We start from the raw sequence: 22905 nt of genomic DNA on the forward strand, positions 1-22905 counted from the left end.
GCAAGAAGGCTCACGACCTGGCGTCGTACCGTGGCGTGGATTCTTGTAGTCGAGGGCGGTGGGCCTGTTCCGTGCAGCGGGAATTGACGGGTACTTGTGAAAGCATCTAGGCCCCTAATTCAAGTTTTGGTATTTAATGACAACGGTTTGTGGATTAACGATTTCATTTGAGATAATGAGTATAGGTTGATCCACGGATGAAAAGAGATTTGGTTGTGAACGTGTGGAGTTTTGGAGATGATGAGCAAAGCTTGGGCTCAAGGCAAAGGTATAAAATAGGGGTTTTGTATTTTACCGGTCACAAGGTGTTTAGAGGATGAAAAGTGACCGGATTTGTTGGATAGATAGCCGTACTATCAAGAGGGGTCGAGTACTCGTGCTTGACGGGTCGTTAGTGCCATTTTGCTCAAAATGTCTAGTTGCATGCATGAGGGCTAACGGCGTTTTGAAAAGATTTGAAAAGGACTAAGTTTGAGAGCTGACTGAGTAACGGAGGACAGTCCGCACCCGAGGGGCGGACAGTCCGCGCCCATTCCAGAGAGCTTGCAGAGGCTCTGGTGGGCTGGCGGACAGTCCGGCCCAGGTGGGCGGACGGTCCGCCACTATATTTCAAAAATGTGCCAGAGAGGGTGTCTCTCTGGTGGGCTTCAAAGTTGTACGGCGGACAGTCCTCCCATGGGGCGCGGACGGTCCGCCGGCTAATCTCAGATTTGTACCAGAGAGGTTGTTTATCTGGTTTGGGTTGAAAAGTGAACTGCGGACGGTCCGCCCTTGGGGCGCGGACGGTCCGCAGGCTAATTCGAATTTGTACCAGAGAGCATGTTTGTCTCTGATGAGTCAGATCTCTTAACTGCGGACGGTCCGCCCCTGGGGAGCGGACGGTCCGCCGAGGTTTAACGGCTAGTTCTGACACACATTAAATGCACTCTGACTCACTAGTTTATAACGGCGGACGGTCCGGTTTTTGAACCGCGGACGGTCCGCGACTTCGCAGAAAAGAGTGTAACGGCTAGTTTTTGAAGGGTTGTCTATATATACCCAATGCCCGGCCATTGGATGTCCCTCTTGGCCATTTGGACTGCATTATTGACACCATAGAGCTAAGGCATCCCTCTCTCACACACACTTGCTTAGAGATTGCATTCTTGAGGGTGTGAGGGCTTCCTAGTGCATTGCATCAAGAGTTTGAGCTTTGTGGCACTAGGAAAATTTCAAGCAAGCGTCATCGACTTGTTACTCTTGGGAGTTACCGCTCCCTAGACGGCTTGGAGAAGAGGATTTCGTGGAACTCCTCCAAGGAGATTGTTGAGGAACCCCGATTTCGGTTGTGAGAGGTCTTGTGCTCACCTCACCGGAGTGGTGAAGAGCAACTCTAGTGGAATCGAGGTGTGGAGCGGTTTCTTGATTCAAGCCGGCTCAAGATCAAGAGGTTCTTGATAGAGGAGCTGTTGATTCTTGGAATCCACCTCAACGTGGATTAGGGGTGACCGGCAAGCTTGGTTACTTCTCTTGCTCACTTTAATTCTTGTTTTTACATTGAGTAATTTACTTTACTATAGCTTGATTTGTATCTTGTCACTCTAGGTTGCAAACCCATCTAGAGATAGTAGTAGCATGACATAGGGCTTTCCTTTGTTACTAATTAAATTTCTCAAGTGTTGTTGGTTTTAGTTTTTAAACCGCCTATTCACCCCCTCTAGTCGGTGTTCTTGATCCTACAAGTGGTACCAGAGCTAAGTACTCCATTAATTGCGGATTTAACCATATTGGAGTAGAACAATGACTAGTGATCATGGGATTCATGTTGGGAAGTCACCGTTCTTTGATGGGAACAATTATGATTATTGGAAGACTAGGATGTCGGCTCATCTCAAAGCCATGAGTAGAAAGCTATGGAGAGTAGTAAGTGATGGATATGTCATTTTAGACCCAAAGAGTTTGACACCCCTAGATGAGGAAAATGAGACACTAAATGATCAAGGGGTTAACGTGCTTTTTAGTGCTCTTGATGTGACTGAATTTAATAGAGTCAAGAGCCTCACAAATGCAAATGACATATGGAAGAAGCTCATGAAAATTCATGAGGGCACATCAAGTGTGAAGGAGGCCAAGTTATATTTGCTTAAGGGCAATTTTAGTGAATTTACCATGAAGAATGATGAGAGTATAGCCGAGATGTTCAACCGGCTAAATGACATTGTGAATGACCTCAATGGACATGGATTTGAGGTACCGGATGGGGATTTCAACCAGAAGTTTCTTAGATGTCTTCCGGAAAGATATGACAGAATTGTGACCTTGCTTGTAAGGTCAAATGTGAAGACCGCAACTCCCACACAAATATTGGGAGAAATTCTCACCCATGACATGTTCAAGAAATCTCAAGATGAAGCTCATGGGGGAGAAATTGATATGAAAAAGAAAAGTGTGGCATTCAAAGCTCAAGATAGCAAAAATAAAGACATCTTACTGCTTCTCACGGTTAACAAATTCGATTCGAATCGTCCGCTTCTCACGGTTTGGGACTGCTTAACCCTTTTGCCACAGAGTAAGAAGTGAAAGATGATGATGATGATGAATATGGTTGGTTGGATGATGAAAGATAATTGTTTCCACCATGTATGCTATTGGATAGATGCTCACCTAAAATGGCTAATTGAGCTAGAACCTGAAAGCTAAAACCTGCAATTAAGGATCTACTTTTACTGCTTTTCGGCAAACCAAACCCCTCAAGCCAAAAGCCTTGCATGTCTAGATAAAGGGCTAAGTATACCCTTAGTCGGGTAAGCCTTGCTGAGTATTAGTATACTCAGCCTTACTTGTGGCTTTGTTTTTCAGGTGGTACAACTGAGGATGTGGCTGACGTCATGTACGGGCTTCATCATGACGTCTTGTTTCGTCGCTAGACTATCGTTTGTTTTTCGTCAAACTTAAACTCTGTTGTACTTTTATAAATTCAAACTTGGTTTGCAATAATAATTTAATTTCATACTCTGTGCTGTAAAATTTGTGGAATGTTGTATTCTCTAGACTGCTTTGTCGATCCTGTTTCAAGTGGTTTAATCGGGATTTTACCCGACAGCACTGCCGGATTACTCCGTTTTAAGTGTGTGTTAACCCTAGTTACCGTTTCGGTGATGGTTAGCGCACTTAAGCCGGATTAATTTGGGAGGTTCTGCCACAATGGGCTCGGATGGTAATGCAAGAATGAGACACAAGATTTTATACTGGTTCGGGCAGAACGTCTCTATGTCCAGTTCGAGCTCTCGTACTTTTGCACTCAAATTTGCAGTAGGAATTTACTTCCCTTTTATAGTGACTATAAAAGGGAAGATATGTACCCCGTGGAAGGGGATCCCGAACTCATTCCACCCCGACTCGACTCACACACACGCACACGCACGCAACCCAGAGACTTGGGAGCCCGTTCTGTCTCTCCCCTTTTATGTTGATGGTCAGATGGTCACTAACTTAGTAATTTATGATTCTATAGCAACTAGCAAGTTAATTCAACACCATTAAGAATAAAACATCAAACTATCTGCAAACTGAGCATGGAACCATACACCAACACTCACCTAATGACACGAGTGAGACTCGTACCTAAAATCTAATGGGGCACCAAATTACGAGCCAAAAGGTCAAAACCATCTATAGCCTTAAAGTTGCCCATACCTTGCTGTGTAAACTAGTCTTTCTCGCAACTAATCACGATTAGTCGACAATTAGTTGGATGACCAGACTTCTAGCTGGGATAATTGTCTCAGTGGAAATGATCGGTGTTGGCATACCGATAAGCACGATTAATCATAACTATCTGTGATTAGTCGGACAACTTAAAAACACTGGCTGGTACACACATTTATTACATCAGATGATCCAGTCTCGATCCCTCGGTAAAGGCCCAGTGACCCAAAACCGAAAGGGAATCAACAAAAATAAACCGAGAATGCTAGAGGCGGATAATAAGATCCACATGTAGCACTCGGGGCTACACGACAGTGGAAACATCCTTATTAGCCCAACGCCACAGACAAGTTGGGTGCAAACGCGACGAACTACTCGAAGTCTTCACCGGTGATGAAATCTGGATCTTCCTCTATAATAGCAAGCAAGAATGAGTATAAATGTGCTCAGCAAATCCATCCCCACCAGAGGGTAAAAGAATACATGCATAAGGTAGGGTTTGCGTACGTGTGTTCATAGGAGTGTGAGTGTGCGTGCGTTGTGAGTGTCTGAGTTGTACTGTGTAATCTCAAAAAAAAATTAAAGGGATAGACTGACGTTTATCTAGTACTTTAATTTTTATTAAAATGAATGGTCGCCACACTGACAATAGTTATGAAAAAAGTGAGGTGATCCTACTCATAGGAACCAAATTTAATTTTAATTTAATTGCTACCGATCAGCCATAAACCCTAAACCCTAACCGTGTGTTTGGTTGAAGGGTAGGGTCCAACCCACATGGGTTGAACCCCGTTTTCGGATGTTTGGATGGAGGTTGGAGAGGGTTGGGTTCGACCCGAAGGGGAATATTCGGCTGAGGTCCGGGTTGTACTCGTCCGCCAAAATCCAGCGGACGAGTCCAACCCCCGTTTCCTCCGTCTGGGTTCCGTCTTCACTCGCGGACGACTGGGCGACGGGCGGACGACTGTGCGAGGCCGGGGCGACGGCCACGGCGACGGCGAAGGCGACGGGCGGACCATCCATTCCACCTCCGGCGTCCCTCCTCACGCTCCCCCCCATGGCGTCCCTCCTCCCGCTCCCAGCGCTCGCGCTCTCCAACCCTAGCACCTCTGGGCGCTGCGGCGGCGCGGGTGGGCGGCGGCGGGGGCCGTGGCCTCGCCCAACTCCGTGCTCAGCGAGCACGCCTTCAAGCGGCTCCAGCTCGGGAGCGACGACGAGGATGACGAGGAGGGCGCCTACGGAAGCGACGCCGACGAGGGGCTGGAGGGGTTCCAGGATGACGAGCTCGTCGCCATGCTCGAGAAGCGGCGGAGGGCGAACGAGGCGGGGCCGGCGGCGGTGGCGGCGGGCGGAGGAGGCCGGGCCGGCCACCCGGCGCCCTCCCGGAGCGAGCCAAGGCCAAGGCCGGGCCGGCCACGGCGGCGGCCGCAGGGCAAGGCGGAGGGGCCCGCATCGGGGGCGGCGAGGGCGGAGCTGCGTCGGGGGCGTGCGGGCCCGCGTCGGGGGCGGCGGGAGGAGCTTGGTCGGGGGCGCGCGGGCCCGCATCGGGGGCGGCGAGGGGGGAGCCGCGTCGGGGGCGGCGGGCGGAGCCGCGTCGGGGGCGCACGGGCCCGCGTCGGGGGCGGCGAGCGGAGCCGCGTCGGGGGCGCGCGTCAACGGCTGTGGGGGGGCGGCGGGGGCGACGAGTCCGGCAGCGGGGGCGGTGGCGGGGTGGCGGGAGCGGGGCGGCGGGGGGCGGTCCGGCAGTAGGAAGAAGAAAGGAGAGGGAGAGAGAAGACTGACATGTGGGGCCCACTAACGGAGTGAGTCTTGCCATCCAACCCGTATTCCCAATTCCCTCAACCAAACACGTGATGGGTTGACTCCATCCCTAAAATCAGAGCTACAACCAAACAATGAATGGGTTGGCTCCGTTCTCAAAATGAGGGTTGGATCCAACCCAACCCACTCATCCCGCAACCAAACACACGGTAAAGTCTACAGCTGCATACGACACCTTAATTTTCAAAAGCAACACACGCTTTACTCACATCAAAGGAATATTCAATTTTCGAAACTAGTCAAAGTGACCAAGCCATAACTTGTCTAGGCGTGGATATGACTATTCAAATGAATTTTAAACTTTGCAGAGGTGTACACTTCATCCACAAATAGTGTACCGTAACATAATCACCTTAGTGTCAGTGCAAATCCATCAATAACATTAACCACCACAGCATCGTTCTGATTAGTCATCTATGAGAGCTAACTAAGGGGGTTCATTACCTTCCAACGAGGTCTTCAACCTGGCCACTAATAAGCCTGCACTCAATGGAGGAACTGAAAAGAAATTTAAAGAGGAGTCGAACAAACTCTGGCAATATTTTTAGGTACAAGAATTTGATAGTTTGCACCAATTTTTTTATTAACTGTGCTAATATGCATTAGCTACTCACGGTATATATTATTTAATCATGCAATAACAACTCACAAAGTAAAATAGGAGCGGGAGTCAATGTGTCATGTTCTTAATTGAGACAAGGTGGACATCTTCCGTACTCAGCCACAAAGGCATGAGCCAAAACTCCTAGGCGTCCCACACGAGCAACCATTATCCGCCCATCATCGGCCGGCACACGATCTGCGGCAACGAGGTGAAGCAACATGCTGGGTATCATGCATGTGCAGTCAATCTGGTAATGGTCTGAGACTCTCGGACCATAACCACTCCAAACTATTTAATATTTTGCTCACTGGTCGAACCCCACCAAACCAAACTACATGCCTCAAAAACTGATCCAAACCAATATTTCAAACCAAACCCAAACCCAAATCAAACCATATATATTAGCAATTAGAGTCAATATGCCATACCAGATCAGAATTAGAAGTACCACTAACCTAATACATGGGGCTAGGAACACGCAGATTGAGGGGCAGTGCTGGATAGAAACACGCAGGTAGCCCAGAGAGCGAGATCGAGCTAGGAACACGCAGATTGAGCTAGGAATATTATGGGGCTAGCAGTATTCTTATCAATCCACGGGAAAAAGGGAGGAGAAGTAATCCACGGACAGCCGGACAGGAGCTGCACCTCGCCAACGATGTGGAGCCGGTGTCGGAGCAACAGATCGTAGTTGCGGTGAATGCTGCCGCCCAGCGAGTTCTCCATGGGAAGCACAGCACGGTCGGCGATCCAGAGCTTCACCTCGAACTAGTCGCAAAAGATGGCGTCACAACCCGAGTAGTTGCCGGCCGCCTTCTCTCTGTACACACCCAGCACGCCTGGTACGCCACACGCAGCTGCGGTTCGCAGCAGCTGCGACGGCAGGCTACTGCCGAGCCGATAGGGCGATGGGATATTGCCGAGCTGATAAAGACGACGGGATGAGATAATAGGATCCATGAGCAAACCAACCCGGCCCAAATCGATCCATCTAAATCATGAATTCAAGCCTGAAGTGTCCCCACACAAATAGAGACTAAATGTGATTCAAATATCAGTCTCAAGAGGCTGATAACACATTTATTCAACAGATAGTTCAGTCACTGTACAACCTCCGTGTAGGCGGACACTCGATACAAATAATAATAAGCAGTAAAATGGCTACGGTGATACACCAGACCATGACCCAGGCGGGGTCTAGCTCGGGCTCAGAGTAACGCGCTAGCAGAACCATCTAACAGAGGGCCAACACCACATGCAGCGTTGGGTGCGAACGCAACCTCTACTTGACGTCTTCAACAACGAAGTAAGGATCTTCCTCTGAAGCAACCACAAATATATATCGGGTGAGTACAAAAGTACTCAACAAGTCCAACCCTATCCACGGAGGAAGATAACACAGAATATGCACAGGATAAATCAAGAATAAGGCTGATGTTTAATTTGCAACAAAGCTAGATCTTACACATACAAGGGTTTATTTTAGAAAAAAATTTCTCAAAGCAATTCTTTAGTAACCGAGTAATGAGTGGGGTTGATCCTACACAAAATATCCAAATTTTAATGCTACCGGACTCCTCATCCGCTGTAGCTCACGTCACAACTGCCGGACACCTTCCAAAAACAACTCACACCACGAAAACCATCCATCCCAGAATCTAATTATGTGACCAAACCGTAACTCGCCCAGTACCGTGGGCATAGCTATTCGAATAGGTTTTAACTCTGTAGAGGTGTACAACTTTACCCATAAGTGGGATACCGCAGCACGATCATCTTAGTGTCGGTGCAGATCCCAACAAAAGCCATTACCCACCATAGCTAGACCTGACTAGCCAACACGGGATCCACCACGGGGCCATTAACCTATCACCGAGGTTTAACTGGGGCATAATTCACCACAATCTTATCATGTCTCCTTGATCACCCTTTGCTCTCAACTCTCCTGATGACTATCAGACTAGCTAGTGGGGTTTATGCTAAGCCGTTGCCACACACAACGGTCGAGTGGTTTGCACAATAGTTGAGTTAGGCAAGATGACACATCAACTCGATCCTTAATTGCGACAAGATGGATATCTCCCAACCTTGCTCAACCACAAAAGTACGAGCCTCCAACATATGACAATTCACACAGAAATGTCATCCATCCATCCCCTCTTAACATTCTTTTCTTTTATATCCCAACTTCTCTTTCCAAAATACTCTCGTATTTTTCCTTTAATAAAACATGTTGAAACCATATTTGAGTGTAATAAAATGAGCACAGGGTCCTAAGCATTCTAGCAGTACTTATCATCCAAACAGAGCGTATCATATTTAGAGATAAGCATAGATTATCAAGGAAGGATCATAGCAATCAAGGGGTGGCTATCCAATGGGTTTCAGCTATAAAACTTTATGCAATTTTGTAAAACAGGTTGATAGGTTGTGTTTATAAAACTGGGTTAAATAGCAATCAAAGGATGTAATTGGACTTGTCGTCTTTAAAGCCTTCCGGGAGCTCCTGCTCGCGGTACAGGTCTTCTGGCTCCGGCTCGCGGTACTGCTCGGCAAACTCCTCGATGGGTTCTCTCTCGATCACACCGGCATCTATGACGCACACAAACAGACACATAATAAAGAAAAAAATAAAAATTTTACCGTTGAGCTCGAATCAGGAGAAATTTAGATATGAAGATAGGAAGAATATTTTTGAGAGATTTTCTAATGGCACAGCTGAAATTGTGTTAGAAATGGCGTGGCCGAATTTTAGGGTATTTGGAGTATTTTTGGCGCATGAACTGATGGGTTAACGAGGGGTTTAGGGCTAAACTAGGACCCGATGACCTATTTGTAAATATTCTCGAGAGTGAAAGGACTTGAATGGAGTTTTGCAAAATGTCAGAGCTACTCTGGAAAGGCAGGGGTCTATTTGGAATTATGTTTATATGGTGGAGGGATTAGTTCTCTAAAAAAATAAAAGAGGAGGGGCTTCTTCGGAAAAGACATAAAGAGAGAGCATAGCTCTTAATAGAAAAGGGGAGAGGACAGGGGGCTAAAGGCAAATTTGCCCTTCTTCTTCCTCGAGACAGAAACTGGGGAGGGGGAGGACTCACGATGGCGCCCTGGGTGCCGGCGACTCGGGGCACGACGGCGGCCGGGGAGAGGGGGAAAAAGCGAGAGGGAGGTGAGGGGATTCGATTCCCCTCCTCACCTCGGGTTGGGGCAGAGCGAGGCCGCGTGGCCACGACAGCGGGCGGAGGTGGGCGGCGGCAGCTCTGATAGCGGCGCTGCGGGGATAGGGAGGGGGCGGGCGGCGATGGCCAGGGGTTATGGAGGTGGAGGGCTGTGCAGAGGCCGTATTTATAGGCCGAGCGAGGCGAGGAGGAGGGCGGGGCGCGGTGGCCGGCCGGCGAGCTCGAGGACGGCCCTAATGGTTGTGGGGCTGGTCTAGGCATCGTGGAGCGGTACGGAGGCGACAGCGAGGGGACGGGCGCGCAGGGAAATACACGCAAGTGGAGGGGCTGCGCAAGTGGAGGGGGCGACGGCCAATGGCGAGGTGCCGCGTTTTGCTCGGCCGTGCAGCGCGAGCTTGGCTCCGCCGGGGCGGGCATGGGTGACGAGGCGGCAAAGGGGCACGACGCGTAGGGAGGGGATGGGACGGGGCAGGCAGGGCGGTGGCAAGTGGGGGTGGGGGCCGGTGTAGAGCTGTGCGTGGTGCTGCTCGGCGTGGGGACGGAGAGGTAGAACGAAGAAGAAGGGAAAAAGAGAAAAGGAAAAGAGAGAGAGGAAAAGAGAAAAGGAGGGGGGACGTCGGCAGGATTCGCGACGACGGTCGCAACGCTAGCCGCGACTTCGGCGGGAAGCGACACACACGGAACGAGAAAGAACAGAGAGATGTCGATTGCTACTGGTGTTGGGATGGCGGATCGCCGGGAGATGATTTTGGGAGATTAGGAGCTCGGACGGAGAAATGTTTTTCAACGATTTGAGCTCAACGACGAAAAAGGTTTTGGAAACCGAACTAGCCCACTAGCCATCTCAGCCTGGTTATTATCAAACCAGATCGGTCAAAATGAAAAAATCAATCAACAAAGACTGGTTCCAGCCCAAACTACTAGCAGATTCATGTGCTTGTGGCAAGTCGGGTGGGCAAGTGGAGTTACGTAATCCATACATTTACGTGATGCCTAAGTCGTTGGCGTATTTTTCGCGGGCCGCCCAAGCTAGTAAGGCGCAGTGCGCTTTCGGAAAGAAGAAGACTAGTCAAAACAAGTGCGCTGTTCGTCATCCCCCGTCTCCGTACGCTCCGCATCCCGACCTCACCGGCGGCGGGAACACGATGGTGGCGTTGCTGGGCCGGCGGATCGGGGTGGCGGCGGTGGCCGCCGCGTTCATCGCCCTCGCGGCGTTCGGATCCGCCTCGCCCTCCCCCAAGTCCTTCGTGAAATCCACCGTCGCCGCCCACGACGTCGTCATCTTCTCCAAGTCATACTGCCCGTACGACCCCCTCTCGCCCTCCATCGCTTAGATGCGTATCTCGTCTTCTCTCTTGCGGAGATCTGATTCGAAACTTGAAGCTGTAGAAAATCTGGTATTAGCTGTTTTGTTTCTGATATCATCCTTCGGTTTGGTCAAAAATTGCTGCTGTGAATTTAGGCGCGTAGACGATTTATTGTCCTGTGAGGCTAGAATCACTATAGAGGATGAACGACTGCTTGGTTTCTTGGCATGTCCCGCTGCGGACTTCCGGTTTTTGTAGTACTATAAAATTCACGATTTAAAGTTTACCGAATTAGATTACTCAGTTCTATTCTGACAATGACGACGAAGTATTGGCCCTCTGTGGTCATCCGGGACTGCTGTCTGATTTGCATTTCTGGGTAGATTTTGTAAAAGAAGCTGTGGTCACTTTTACTCTGCTTGTTTCATGCAATATGATTTCTGATTATTCTGTTTAGTCCCACTCTAGTTTAAGAGAATATGTTGTTTTGCCAGAAAATGCTACCATTCACTTAGGCTTTCAGAGCCTCTTGTTAGGTTTAAATTCTAGAGTTGTAAACTTAGCAGTGCATCCTGTATCGGTCTAGCTCACTAGATTTCTTGCAATGCAGTGCAAGAAGCTTAACTGAATTGTTTTATAAAGTTTAACACAAACACCTGCAGAGAGTAATGAGTAGATGGCCGAAAATGCACTGATAAGCGATACAGTGAGAAGAACAATGAATGTACAGTGAATGTGTGGAGATCATGTGTCAGCTCCACGTATAAAGTACTCTTCCCATCCCTTTGTATGTCTTGTAAAACTCTTATCTGACAAAAGACCTCAATATTACAGGTATTGTAGAAAAGCAAAGGCCATATTTAAGGAGCTTCAGTTAAAGAAAGAGCCCTATGTTGTGGAGCTTGATCGTCGAGGTTTGCTTTACATTCATTTTCGTATTGGGTATTGCTAATCAGCTGTGTTTAGTCTTTTTGCTCTGTGCCCCAACTTCAGTCATGGTTTTTGCCTAGTGGAACAGTCACAGTTTCATGGAACCAACCAGGGTACAGTTATGGAATACTTTTCCAATTTCCATAGTGTCTTCAGTCAGCATGCCTTTGGGATTGCACAGATAAATTTAATAATTTCTGTGTTTGATTGCATAGTCAATTTCATATAGTAAAACAGTAAAGCCACCAGATAATTGCTAAAGACAGCGAGGAAACTGGACAGAGTACATCAGCAAGATGACCGAAAACATTAGATGTATACATGTGGAGGCTTCCTATCTGTTTATTCCCTTTTTACACAAGCGAAATGGTTGTATCAGACTGAACAATCATTTCCACTGTCAATCCTTTTTGTTAGCTTTGGCCCTTGAGCATATCCTAGGACATTACTGTGATTATGCCTTGATGGAGCAATCTGTTCTGGTTGCTATGCAGAGGATGGTTCGGAGATCCAGGATGCCTTATCTGAGATAGTTGGCCGGCGTACTGTTCCTCAAGTTTTTGTCCATGGAAAGCATCTGGGGGGCTCTGATGGTACGTACCTTTTCTGTACTCGAGTCAGTTAAAAAATGAAGATTTGTACACTCCCAATCCTGACACCTGCAGTTTTACCTTTGTTTGATTTTTTTTGCAGATACTGTTGAGGCTTACGAAAGTGGAAAGTTGGCCAAACTCTTGAATATCGGAGTCAAGGACGATCTTTAAGAAACATGTTAGCATCACAAGTTTATCTCTTGTTTTTGAGTTATGAGGCGATATTATGCGACTCTGAATTTACATTATACAGAATATGTAACTGAATATTGCGGCATAATTCATAACATCTGAACCCTACTTTTGATATTCCCTCCATTATCTCGTATTAATTCTGACGCTATATTATGGTGCTCATCCTTTGGTTGCCTGCGAGCACAATCATTCTACATTTTCCGTGACCAAGCCATGCATATGAACAAACCTCATTAGTTTTGATTATGGCTGCTGGAACCGTATCTATGCAATCAACGAAACAAAAAATATACACACTACACACTTTGTAGAAAACAAAGCTAGTGACATCTGAATCATTGAAACAGATGAAAAGAGAGAATTTCGATAGTGAGTTGTACATGTCCAAATTAGTAGGAGTTCACAAGATTTAACTTAACGGGCAGACTCAAACTTCTCGATTGGGCTGGAAGGACGGAAGCTTCAGCCTCGTGGCTGCTCGTGGCCCAAACAAGAAAAGCCCAACCCGCTTCTCCAAGCCCAAGGCCCAACAGCAACGTCACCTTGCCTCAAAGAAGCTCGACGAACGAACCCTAGCCGCCGCTGCAGGTATGGGTGGGCAGAATACCTGAAATCCGAACTCGAAAAACCCGAGCCCGAACGTGAAGTTTCTGAACCTAAAAAACTCGAACCTTAATCTAAGTTCCAACCCACAGTATTCTTTTGAGAAGGGGCTGGATCCCATATATTTAGTTCATCCTGGCTTTTACAGAAAACACCCTGGAGAAGATAAAAAATACAACAAACTCCACAGCATACAAACTCCAGGAGTGTAAAGTTACACAAAGGACCCAACAGAAAGTCAAATTTGACACAGCGGTCCTCAGATCCTCCGTCGAAGCTCCCGGCCGATGCGCCACTTCCGGATCCGCCGGAGTCGGGGAAGAAGCACACGAACCAGGACATGAACTCAACCAAGTAGCCCAACGAGACCTCCAGCATTTTTTAGCCGCATCATGTTTGTCCTCTGGGGTACATCGGCCGCCGTCGCCGGACTCTTGGGCAAGCTGTGAACCGGCGGCATCGAAAAAATCGACGACCCGGGATAGAAATCCGGCACACCAAATGGACCAGCAAGGAACACCGGTGCCTCGGAAAGGCCAAAACCCTAGCCAGGGGAGAAGAGCAGGTTCCACCCCAACCGCGCATAGGGTACAAGTAACGTACCTCATCATATCCGCAGCTGGAACAGCACCGGAGGTCACCAATGGAGACCAAGTTGAAACCGACGCCACCGTCGCAGAAGACAGGCATGGAGATAGCATCCGCATCGAAGCCCTCCCCGATGCGGAGTTCCAACCCACAGTAAATATCCAAACAATCCAAAAACAGCTCAGCCCAATTATTAATTACAAGCAGCCCAGCCCACCAAACCAAACCTCCTCGACCCTAACCTAGCCTCACACCGTCACACCCCCACGCCACGCACCCCCTCCCCACTCCCCAGCCGCCACAACCCGCTCTGCGCCTGCGCCGTCGCGACTCGCGACCAGGGTTTTATTTCCCAACCGGTTTCCGGTAACCGCCGGGCTCCGGTTCCGGTTTACCGGACCGGTTTGACCGGTTACCGGTGGAAACCGGTTGAATTCAAATCCAAATTCAAATAAATTCAAATTTTTCCGTGCAACCGGTTCCGACCGGTTTACCGGCCGGTTTGACCGGTTTACCGGCTGGTTTTACCGGTTTACCGGTCGGTTTGACCGGCTTGAAATTCAAAAGCTCCCGTGCAACCGGTTTACCGGCCGGTTTTACCGGTTTACCGGCCGGTTTGACCGGTTTACCGGCCGGTTTGACCGGTTTGATCGGTGGGCCTTCATGGGCCGGTCCATTTTTTTTCTTTTTCTTTTTTGATTTAACTTTAAATTCCCACAAACTATACTAAATGAATGAATTTTTGAGAAAATTTGACACCATTAGATTCATCACACCTTGAAGTATTTTTAGGAATTTTTAGGAATTTTTCATTTTTTGAATTCAAATTTAAAATTTGAATTTTGGCCGGTTGGGTACCGGCCGGAACCGGAACCGGACCGGACCGGTTTGACCGGTAACCGGTCAAACCGGACCGGTTCCCACCGGTTTGGTTAACCTTGCTCGCGACTCGCGACTCGCGAATCGCCCACAGGCGAACAGGCCACAGCGCCACCGCCCGCCCAGGCGTCCGCCGGCCGCCGCCGCTCCGCCACCGCGCCACCTCCAAAGCCACAGCCCACTGCGCCTCCGCGAGCGTGCAGCCCCCTGCCCCTTCCGGCCTTCCCCCTGACCCCGAGGCGGCCACCGGCGTCCGGCGAGGCCCCTTCACCCGGCCGACCCGAAATTTTCGGGTAACCCGAACGCCCAGTCATAGCTGCAGGCTGCACACGCACGCATCGACGCATCGTCGAGAACTTAAGACCAGTCTCACTAGCCCAGCCACCAGTCCACCCGGCTCCGGCCATCCTCCATGATTTCGCCGCCGATGCCGACGCATCTCCTCCCGACGCGGGCGATCTCATCTCTCTCAAATGGCTCCGCAGCGACAGCGAGCCCCTCCTCTCCCTCGATGGCTGCACGGCCGCGGCGATTCCCTACAGGGCTTCAATCTGTGTACGTATCAAAGGTCTCATCCCCATCAATTTTTTTAATGCGACATAAGGGAATATTGACTGGATTTCATCTCACCGTGGTGGTTATCTGGTCATATCGAATTTATCATGCCTTTGTCTAGTCAAATATGGTCAAACTCGTGGCAAAAGCACATTTCCCTTCTTTTAAAAGAATTCACATTACGAGAACATTTGATAGACCAGATAAGAGAATCTTCTGTGTCATATTCAAGAGGAGAGAGAATCCATCGTGATTGCAAAAAGAAAAGAAAAAAATCCCTACTTAGAAATGACATTGACAGTAAAGTTTCGAAAACTTGAATTCATGTCCGAACTCCGAAGATAAAGTGAATTTATGAGGTATGACTGGAGGGAGTATACAGCTTGTCCATTTCTGCTGTACTTCTGAGGAGTTCCTTGGATTTTTATTTCACTTATTATTCTGCCTTCATTCTCCTTACTTCAAAATACAACACATTAACACAGGTAGTTCTGCAGGGCTGGCAGAGGGAAGTTTTCAGTGGCAGCCATCACTCTAGATGATTATCTTCCAATGCGAAGCACTGAAGTGAAGAACCGGTAACTTGTTTAGTTCCAAAAAGAATGCTGATGATTCGTCTGTATTTTTGCTAGCACTTTTAGCCTTATATGACTCTGAACAACCTGTTCGTGTGGAATTTGCCTATGCATTGATATCTGATGAGAATAAAATCCCTCATGCACCTGAGATCGCGATGATCCTTCTTTTTCCATTTGATATCCTTGCCCTTCTATTCTGGCCCCTTATTGAAAATTGAGGTATGTTCGACAGCCACCTGTTGGAACTTGGAAGCCAACTTTTCCCATGTGGCCAAATTCCTTCAATGCAGAACATTTGTTAGTGATCCTTGTTTCTTAGGACAGTTTGTTCCATAATAGCTGGTTCGAGCTTTAGATGCTGAAGTCAGAAGACCTGCTAGGTGTATCCTGATAATTTCAAGTCTTGGGCTGTAAGAATCATTTACTCAGTAGAGTAACATAATTTGTTGTTACTTTCATTATGCTAAACTGTGAAACTGACCTAATTATGTTGAATTAGCAATGGTCTGTGTAAGATTACAAATGCTATAGTTAGTAAGAATATAAAATGTGAACTGCCTAGTCTAAAAAAGAAAATATGTCAATTGCAATGTGCTCGTTTAGGTGATGCTTATATTGCAATTTGTGTTTGTTCTGCTTAATAAATGGGCATGTACAATCGTTGGTAACTGCAGTTCTATTTCTGTTTCATGACTTTATAGATTTGTTGTCAAGTGTATCTAACTGTTTGCGCACAAGTCTGAAGGTGCTGCTACATGTTATCTGCTGCTGTGGTCTGATATTTCTCTGTCTGAGTTGCAGGACATCAACAGGTGACATCACAAGTCTCAGACTAATCACCGCTGTGAAAACCCCCTATTTGCCTGATGGAAGGTTTGATCTTGAAGCATATGATTCTCTCATAAACATGCAGATAGAGGGTGGTGCTGAAGGTGTAATTGTTGGAGGAACAACAGGAGAGGGTCACCTTATGAGCTGGGATGAACATATCATGCTCATTGGGCACACAGTAAACTGCTTTGGCACTAGAATTAAAGTGATAGGCAACACAGGAAGTAACTCAACCAGAGAGGCTGTTCATGCAACGGAGCAGGGATTCGCTGTTGGCATGCATGCAGCTCTCCACATCAATCCTTACTATGGAAAGACCTCAATTGATGGAATGGTATCTCATTTTGAGGCCGTCCTCCCAATGGGCCCGACAATCATCTACAATGTGCCATCCAGGACTGCCCAGGATATTCCCCCTGAAGTTATCATGGCAATTTCAGACTATCCAAACATGGCAGGTGTCAAGGAATGTGTTGGGCATGAGAGGATTAAGCACTACACGGACAAAGGTATAGCAATATGGAGTGGTAACGACGACGAATGCCATGATTCTAGGTGGCAACATGGTGCTACTGGAGTCATTTCTGTCGCAAGTAACCTTGTTCCTGGGCTCATGCACAGCCTCATGTACGAAGGCGAGAATGCGACACTAAACGAGAAGCTTTTGCCTCTTATGAAGTGGTTGTTCTGCCAGCCAAATCCAATTGCGCTCAACACTGCTCTGGCCCAGCTTGGGGTGGCACGGCCGGTCTTCAGATTGCCATATGTTCCCCTTCCTCTTGAAAAGAGGATTGAGTTCGTCCGGATTGTTGGGGCTATTGGAAGGGAGAACTTTGTGGGACAGAACGAGGTGCGGATTCTCGATGATGACGATTTCGTGTTGATCAGTAGGTACTAGGAAGTGGGTTTGTCCGTATCTCTGTATTTTGATGAATAAAGCTGAGAGTGTGCACGTTGCGTTTACAGACTTGGTTCTGTTCATCAGTAGTTGGTTTTATCTATTTTATTGGTGCTGCCTTGGATTCTTTGTATAATACAAGTTTACAGTTTCTTAGCTACGTATATTGGTTCATGAAAAACGGTTTTCTCATCACTGTCATAAATGCCACACCTGATGAGAATTATCCTTGGCAACGGAGAACGAATGCTGTAGCAAATCTACCTCATTTCCTCAACAAATCTTGAGCAAAACATTTTAATAGAGAATGCTACAAACTAGATCAAATTGTTGCCCTTGCATCAAGTCAGAAGGCTCCCAGTGTAAAGGGCCACCTTGCCACAGAACTGATCCTCGCCCATTTTCATCAAATTTCTGAACACCCGTGTGCTGGGGTCATAGAGCTGCAGGGTGCGCATCTTCTTCCTTTCGAAAAGGTAACTGAACCCCTCCATCTCGAACGTGCTCAGTAGCAGTATTGTTCCATCACCCAAGACCTCCAACGCTTCAACAATGGAGGCCGTTCTTGGCATGGGTATTGTATAATGTATACGCCTTGACCCACACGCTTTTCTCGGGGTCCACCAGGAGCCACACGTTCACGTCCATGGGAGACTGTACGGTCTCGACCATGCTCAGGGCGCCCTTGAGCTCTCCGATCGTCGTCTCCCACCTCTCCTCCTCCTGGGGCCACTCGGCCGCCGCCGGGGCCTCGACCGTCGTCTTCCACTCCTCGCTCTCGAGGTCGAGACGGGCCACATGGCTCCTGCAGGTGCGCGCGAACGGGTGCCCGGTCAGGAAGTGGAGGACGCCATTGACGGCCGCCGTGCAGACGTGGCATGAGCAGGTGCCCGCCGGCGGCTGCGCCGCTACCTGCCTCCACGTGGGCTCCCCGGCCCCGGCCCCCAGCGTGGCGATCTCAAGGCGGCAGCCGTAGTAGCAGCGGACGACCTTGTATGCGCCGGACAGAGCTCGGCCAAACCTGTGGTAGCAGAGTCCGCGGCCGCCGTGTGACCAGGGCGCCGCGCTCCGCGCCTCCGTCGACGCAGACGAGGTCGAGGCGCGCGGGCACCACCGCGCCCGCGACGCCCTCCACGACCCTGACCACGTTGCCGTCCGTGTCGATGACCCGGAGCTCGCGCCGGCGGCGCGCCGCCGCGAACACGCCGGCCACGAGCGGGGCGGCATGGGAACTCTGCGCCGCGGCGAAGGCCGGGTCCGAGATGAGGGCGCGCCCCGCCTTGCACACGCACCGGAACCGGCAGAGTGACCTCACCGGCAGCCTGGCTAGCACTAGCACCTCGAAGATTACGTCCGCCGCCGTGCCCGTACTTGGTTTTCTTGGCCTCCATTAGTTAGTTTCTAAGTTTATTTGTATCAATCACGCACGCAGCTGAATAATTCGGGGGTTCGACAAGATCATCAGGAACTCGCAAAGGTTGTTGTCCAACTCCGACCTGGATTCAGATTTGAGGTCGACGTAGTACGTGATCAGATAGGACTCGGGCTTCGAAGCCGCTCTGTACCGACAGGCGCCAGCAGCGCGTCTGTTCTCCAGAGGAGCCAAAGGAGCAGAGGCGTTCAGGTTCAGGGTGCGCCCTCGGTTCATGCTCTATCAGAGTACCTGCACTTGTGTGGAATCCATTCCAATGTTCCAGCGCGTTTATTCACTGCTGGAAACATCTGTTTTTGCCGTCAGGTTGCATAATATTACACTCGTACTCATCCACATCACCTGATGACCTGACTCATACACTTATGAACAGCAGTTACAAATGCTCGCGTGATTCTACCATTTGAGCAAAAATCGGCAGCTGATCAGGCACACAGTCATGAGCACATTCAGTACCAGAGCATAATTGCCGCAGCCGCATAGTGAACAACTTCTCAGGTGGTAGCAACATAGTGTTTTTTTTTTAGTAAAGGGTACCATTGGTAGCAACATAGTGTTGTGATGACGCGTTACGGTGGTGTTCATATGTACAGATCACTTGTCATGCTGTCGACTTTATACAAAGGTTAAGGAAACAGGGATACAGAGAGAAAAAATTAACACGTATGCCTACATTATGTCCTTGGATATTTGGATGGGGCAATCGAACCAGGAACGTGTCATCGTTTCTTCACATAGGAGGTATGTTCGAAAAGGAGAAGCCCTTGTACCCTTTGTAAGCATAATATGCTATTCTTGTGTAGTAGAACCCTGGGATGAACATTACCACACCCAGAACTGCAAAGAAAATGCCTGTATCCAGAAAAATTGGGGGTAGAGATCAGGCAATGATGAAAAAAGGATCGTGGTGATTTATATATTTATGGTAATTTTTGCATAAATTCTACTCAGCGTTATATATAATTAAAACTTTTACAAGAGTTTAATGCACACACACACACTCGCAAACTATTTGGAAAGTCCAAAAGCAAATCTTCCGACTCTGTATGTTATTAATTAACATTTCCTTGCAAATAACATGCAGGCACGCACTTAAAGGCATTATGCAAAAGTATTTTGCTACTAGTAACTCAAACAAACAGAGTTTTCCAGCAGGATTCCCTTAAGCTGCCAACATGTGGTCTTGCGAACACTGCTGTGTTTAAAATGATCCCATATGTATGCGTATGAGGCCACATTTGGTTGTCAACAACGGTCATTGGCCTTTGATAGCTTCATTGAAGTAGCTATCCTTGGTTACTAGTTATCTGACGGCTCCTCAAAGTCTTAAACAGTCTCTCTGCTTAAGGATTTTATTATCCTAATTAAACTAGGATAGAAAACAGAGTCCGCGGATGTGACAATACAGGATCCTTATGCTTTTACAACATTTGGCCCTAGCATTTTTCCCCCATGTTTATTAACAGAAAACCTACTGGAGGTTTACAGTCTTACACATTCAACATGGCTGTTCAAATCCCTTTTTTTAGATAAAGGATAAACCGATGGCTGTTTTTTTAAATCCTAGCTAAATGATCTGCACAGAAGCCTTTGACTTGTCTAAAAATATGATCTGCACGCTTAACAGAAAACTAGTCTTCCAAAAAAAAATTTATCCGGTCTAAAGTCTAATCCAATTATATTCTGAAAGCAGTAAAGAAAATTGTTTTTGTAACCAGTAAAAGGATGTTATGATGTCAAAGATATAGAGAATCCGTCGACTGATCGAGGGCCTTAGGAACAATTTAATTAATTTAGATCCTCGCTTCTTAGTGGTGCCAAACCTATCCGATCCCAAATTCCCAACTCAGGACCCAAATCGTACTACGATGAACTGGTCAAGAAAAAGAACACAATTAGACACAAGTTTCCGTCTTACCGTGGGCGCTGTCGCCGCCGACTTGGTGCGCGGCCATGAAGGATCCCGCGACGACGCCGAGGACACCGAACGCGAGGAGCGCCGCGGCGAACGCGATCTCCTTGACGGGCGCGCCCCGCGGGCCCCCGACCGCGCCGCCGACCAGGTCGTCGTCGTCGGTGATGGAGAAGGCGTGGTCCACGTACGCCATGCCTGTGGATCCCGCGGCCGGAGGTGGGGGCTCGCCTCGCCCGCCCGCGGTGGTTGTGGTTCCGCGATCTGGAAGCTCGTGGAAGAATCGGGAGAAGCGCGGGAGGGGAGGAGGCCGAAGCTTGCGAGACGCGCAAAGGCGACGGGGAAGAGTCAGATGCCAAGGCGCGGTCGCTTGCCGCGGCCGTTGCGGGGTCGCGGCTGAGGATTCTGGCAGTTTTTTTTTCTCTTTTTCTTCTCCAGATTTTCTCCACTGATGAGTTCATTTGAAACTTCATTGATGAATTCTCCTCTGTTCCAAACTATACATTATTTTATTTTAAAAAAATATTTAATTTTTACTCTGCATCTAGATATATAGAAAAATAAAACAAATAATTTGTACCTGAGGGTGTACGTTTTTCAAATGTTTTAAGCAGCCAATGTTAATTTATCATTATAGTATAAAGTAAAATTGTACATTTGCCATTACAATACCCAATTGAACTTTTTTTTACCATTTTCACTATGGAATAAACCAGAGTAGAGAGTAGTAGTTAAAAAAACTTATTAAAAATAATTACCAGATAATAGAGCATGTATCCTATCGATGCTATTGGATAACAACAGAAGACTGGATTTTTTTTTCCGACGCGAGGCAGTACCCCATTTCCATTTCATCAACGGAAATTCAACAGTGTTCAGAATAGCATGCGAGGGAAAGAGGTGGGGAAGTTTATGGAAACAGGGGTAGGAGGGGGTAGAAACTACCTAGCCTGATTCAGACTAGATAGCGCTGCCAAGTTTTGACCCAGGTTTCCCAGGTCAAAGCACCCTTCCAATATTACAGATTAAGCCTAAGGTCACTTTGCCTAAACTCCAAAAGAACTAGAAAGAAGCGCCACCACGTTCCCGGCTTCGTTGTCCTGCCATCTTCATCAGTCCAGGTCACCGTCTTCCTGCTCTGCATCTGTCAGAGGAGGTAGTAGCCTGACGGTTGTTGTCGGGGTGGGTTGGTGGACCATCATCTTGTGGGCACAAGCCAGTAGCGCCTGAACGCCTTCTAGGATCTTCCCTTGCGTCTCGGTGTTGTAGAGCCCTGCCCAATAAGTCAAGAACGAGCATACAAGAGTTATGATTTCCAGTGGGCTCTTGATTATTTTCTTGTCAAAACACTCTTTGTTTCTGCATTTCCAAATTGCCCAGCAAACTGCAGAGCATCCACTGGTATATACAGGCCCCCCCCCCCCCCCCCCGCGGAAGCCATTTACCAATCCATGTTTTATATTGTTGTAAGTTTCTCGGAATGTTTGTAGCTCCGATACAGAGGCCGATCACCCCGCAGGTAATCTTGGCAATCGGGCAAAGGAAGAACAAGTGGTCGATTCATTTTCTGAGCAGGAATGACAAGTAGGGTTCCCTGCCCAATGTCTCTTTATCAGGTTGTCCTTGGTTAATATTGCATTGTTTTCCACAAGCCACATGAATATTTTGATTTTGTAAGGAATTTTAGCCTTCCAGATGTGCTTGAAGTGCTTCCCTGAATCCTCCTTAGTCAAGAATTCATATACTGATTTTGTAGAAAATCTGGAACTCTTGTTCCATTTCCAGATGGGGGTATCCTCATCGTTCATGAAAGCATGTTCATAAATGATGTTAATAACCTCCATCCATTGTTCAAAGAGAAGGGGAGTCAGCCATCTGCAAAATTGCAGTTGACCTTGTTTGAACAGGAAATTATAGACAAATATGTTCTTCTCACAGCAAAGATAAAAAAGGATGGGATATAGATAGCATAAAGGTTTGTTTCTTATCCAAACGTCAGTCCAGAGAGAGGTGTTCCTCCCATTCTTGACTGAGAAAGCTCTCCCTTTCAGATACACATGTTTTACTTTCAGCAAGTCACACCAAATAGGTGAATCATCAAGTCTATGCTTCACAGACCCCACAGTCTCATTCTGCATATACTTCCTTTTAACTATGCTTTGCCATAGGCCCCCTCTTCAGCTTCCAACTTCCACCACCATTTGCAGATAAGACTTATATTCATTTTTCTGATATTTTTTATCCCAAGCCCTCCATGTTTCTTGCTTTTATTGATATTTTCCCACCTGACCAAGTGATATTTCCTCTTTTGCC

The 22905-nt window shown here is 47.9% G+C and overlaps 4 protein-coding genes across 5 annotated transcripts; 2 read left to right on the forward strand and 2 right to left on the reverse strand.

Annotated features, from left to right (window-relative positions):
- Positions 1 to 4058: 4058 nt before the first annotated feature.
- On the reverse strand, positions 4059 to 5232 carry LOC120702252. The gene is made up of 2 exons (XM_039985973.1): positions 4476 to 5232; positions 4059 to 4099 (listed from the first exon to the last, which is right to left on the reverse strand). The coding sequence occupies exons 1-2, from the start codon at positions 5230 to 5232 to the stop codon at positions 4059 to 4061; spliced, it is 798 nt and encodes a 265-aa protein (XP_039841907.1).
- A 5112-nt stretch (positions 5233 to 10344) lies between these two features.
- LOC120704945 (glutaredoxin-C8-like) lies at positions 10345 to 12439 on the forward strand. The gene is made up of 4 exons (XM_039989496.1): positions 10345 to 10594; positions 11433 to 11512; positions 12023 to 12121; positions 12222 to 12439. Exons 1-4 carry the CDS (start codon positions 10437 to 10439, stop codon positions 12290 to 12292), a joined length of 408 nt encoding a protein of 135 aa, XP_039845430.1. The 5' UTR covers positions 10345 to 10436; the 3' UTR covers positions 12293 to 12439.
- A 1345-nt stretch (positions 12440 to 13784) lies between these two features.
- LOC120704946 (4-hydroxy-tetrahydrodipicolinate synthase, chloroplastic) lies at positions 13785 to 17429 on the forward strand. Of its 2 annotated transcripts, XM_039989497.1 has the most exons (4): positions 13785 to 13840; positions 14462 to 14941; positions 15439 to 15519; positions 16321 to 17429. In XM_039989497.1, exons 2-4 carry the CDS (start codon positions 14799 to 14801, stop codon positions 17246 to 17248), a joined length of 1152 nt encoding a protein of 383 aa, XP_039845431.1. In that variant the 5' UTR covers positions 13785 to 13840; positions 14462 to 14798; the 3' UTR covers positions 17249 to 17429. The 2 variants fall into 2 exon arrangements, with proteins under 2 accessions (XP_039845431.1, XP_039845432.1); XM_039989498.1 differs by lacking the exon at positions 13785 to 13840 and having other exon boundaries at positions 14806 to 14941; positions 15427 to 15519.
- Positions 17430 to 19179: 1750 nt separating this feature from the next.
- Positions 19180 to 21016, reverse strand: LOC120704947 (transmembrane protein 230-like). The gene is made up of 2 exons (XM_039989499.1): positions 20599 to 21016; positions 19180 to 19532 (listed from the first exon to the last, which is right to left on the reverse strand). The coding sequence occupies exons 1-2, from the start codon at positions 20786 to 20788 to the stop codon at positions 19411 to 19413; spliced, it is 312 nt and encodes a 103-aa protein (XP_039845433.1). The 5' UTR covers positions 20789 to 21016; the 3' UTR covers positions 19180 to 19410.
- Between the last annotated feature and the right edge of the window lie 1889 nt (positions 21017 to 22905).

The sequence above is a fragment of the Panicum virgatum genome, chromosome 4K, assembly GCF_016808335.1.
Source record: "Panicum virgatum strain AP13 chromosome 4K, P.virgatum_v5, whole genome shotgun sequence".
NCBI lineage: Eukaryota > Viridiplantae > Streptophyta > Magnoliopsida > Poales > Poaceae > Panicum > Panicum virgatum.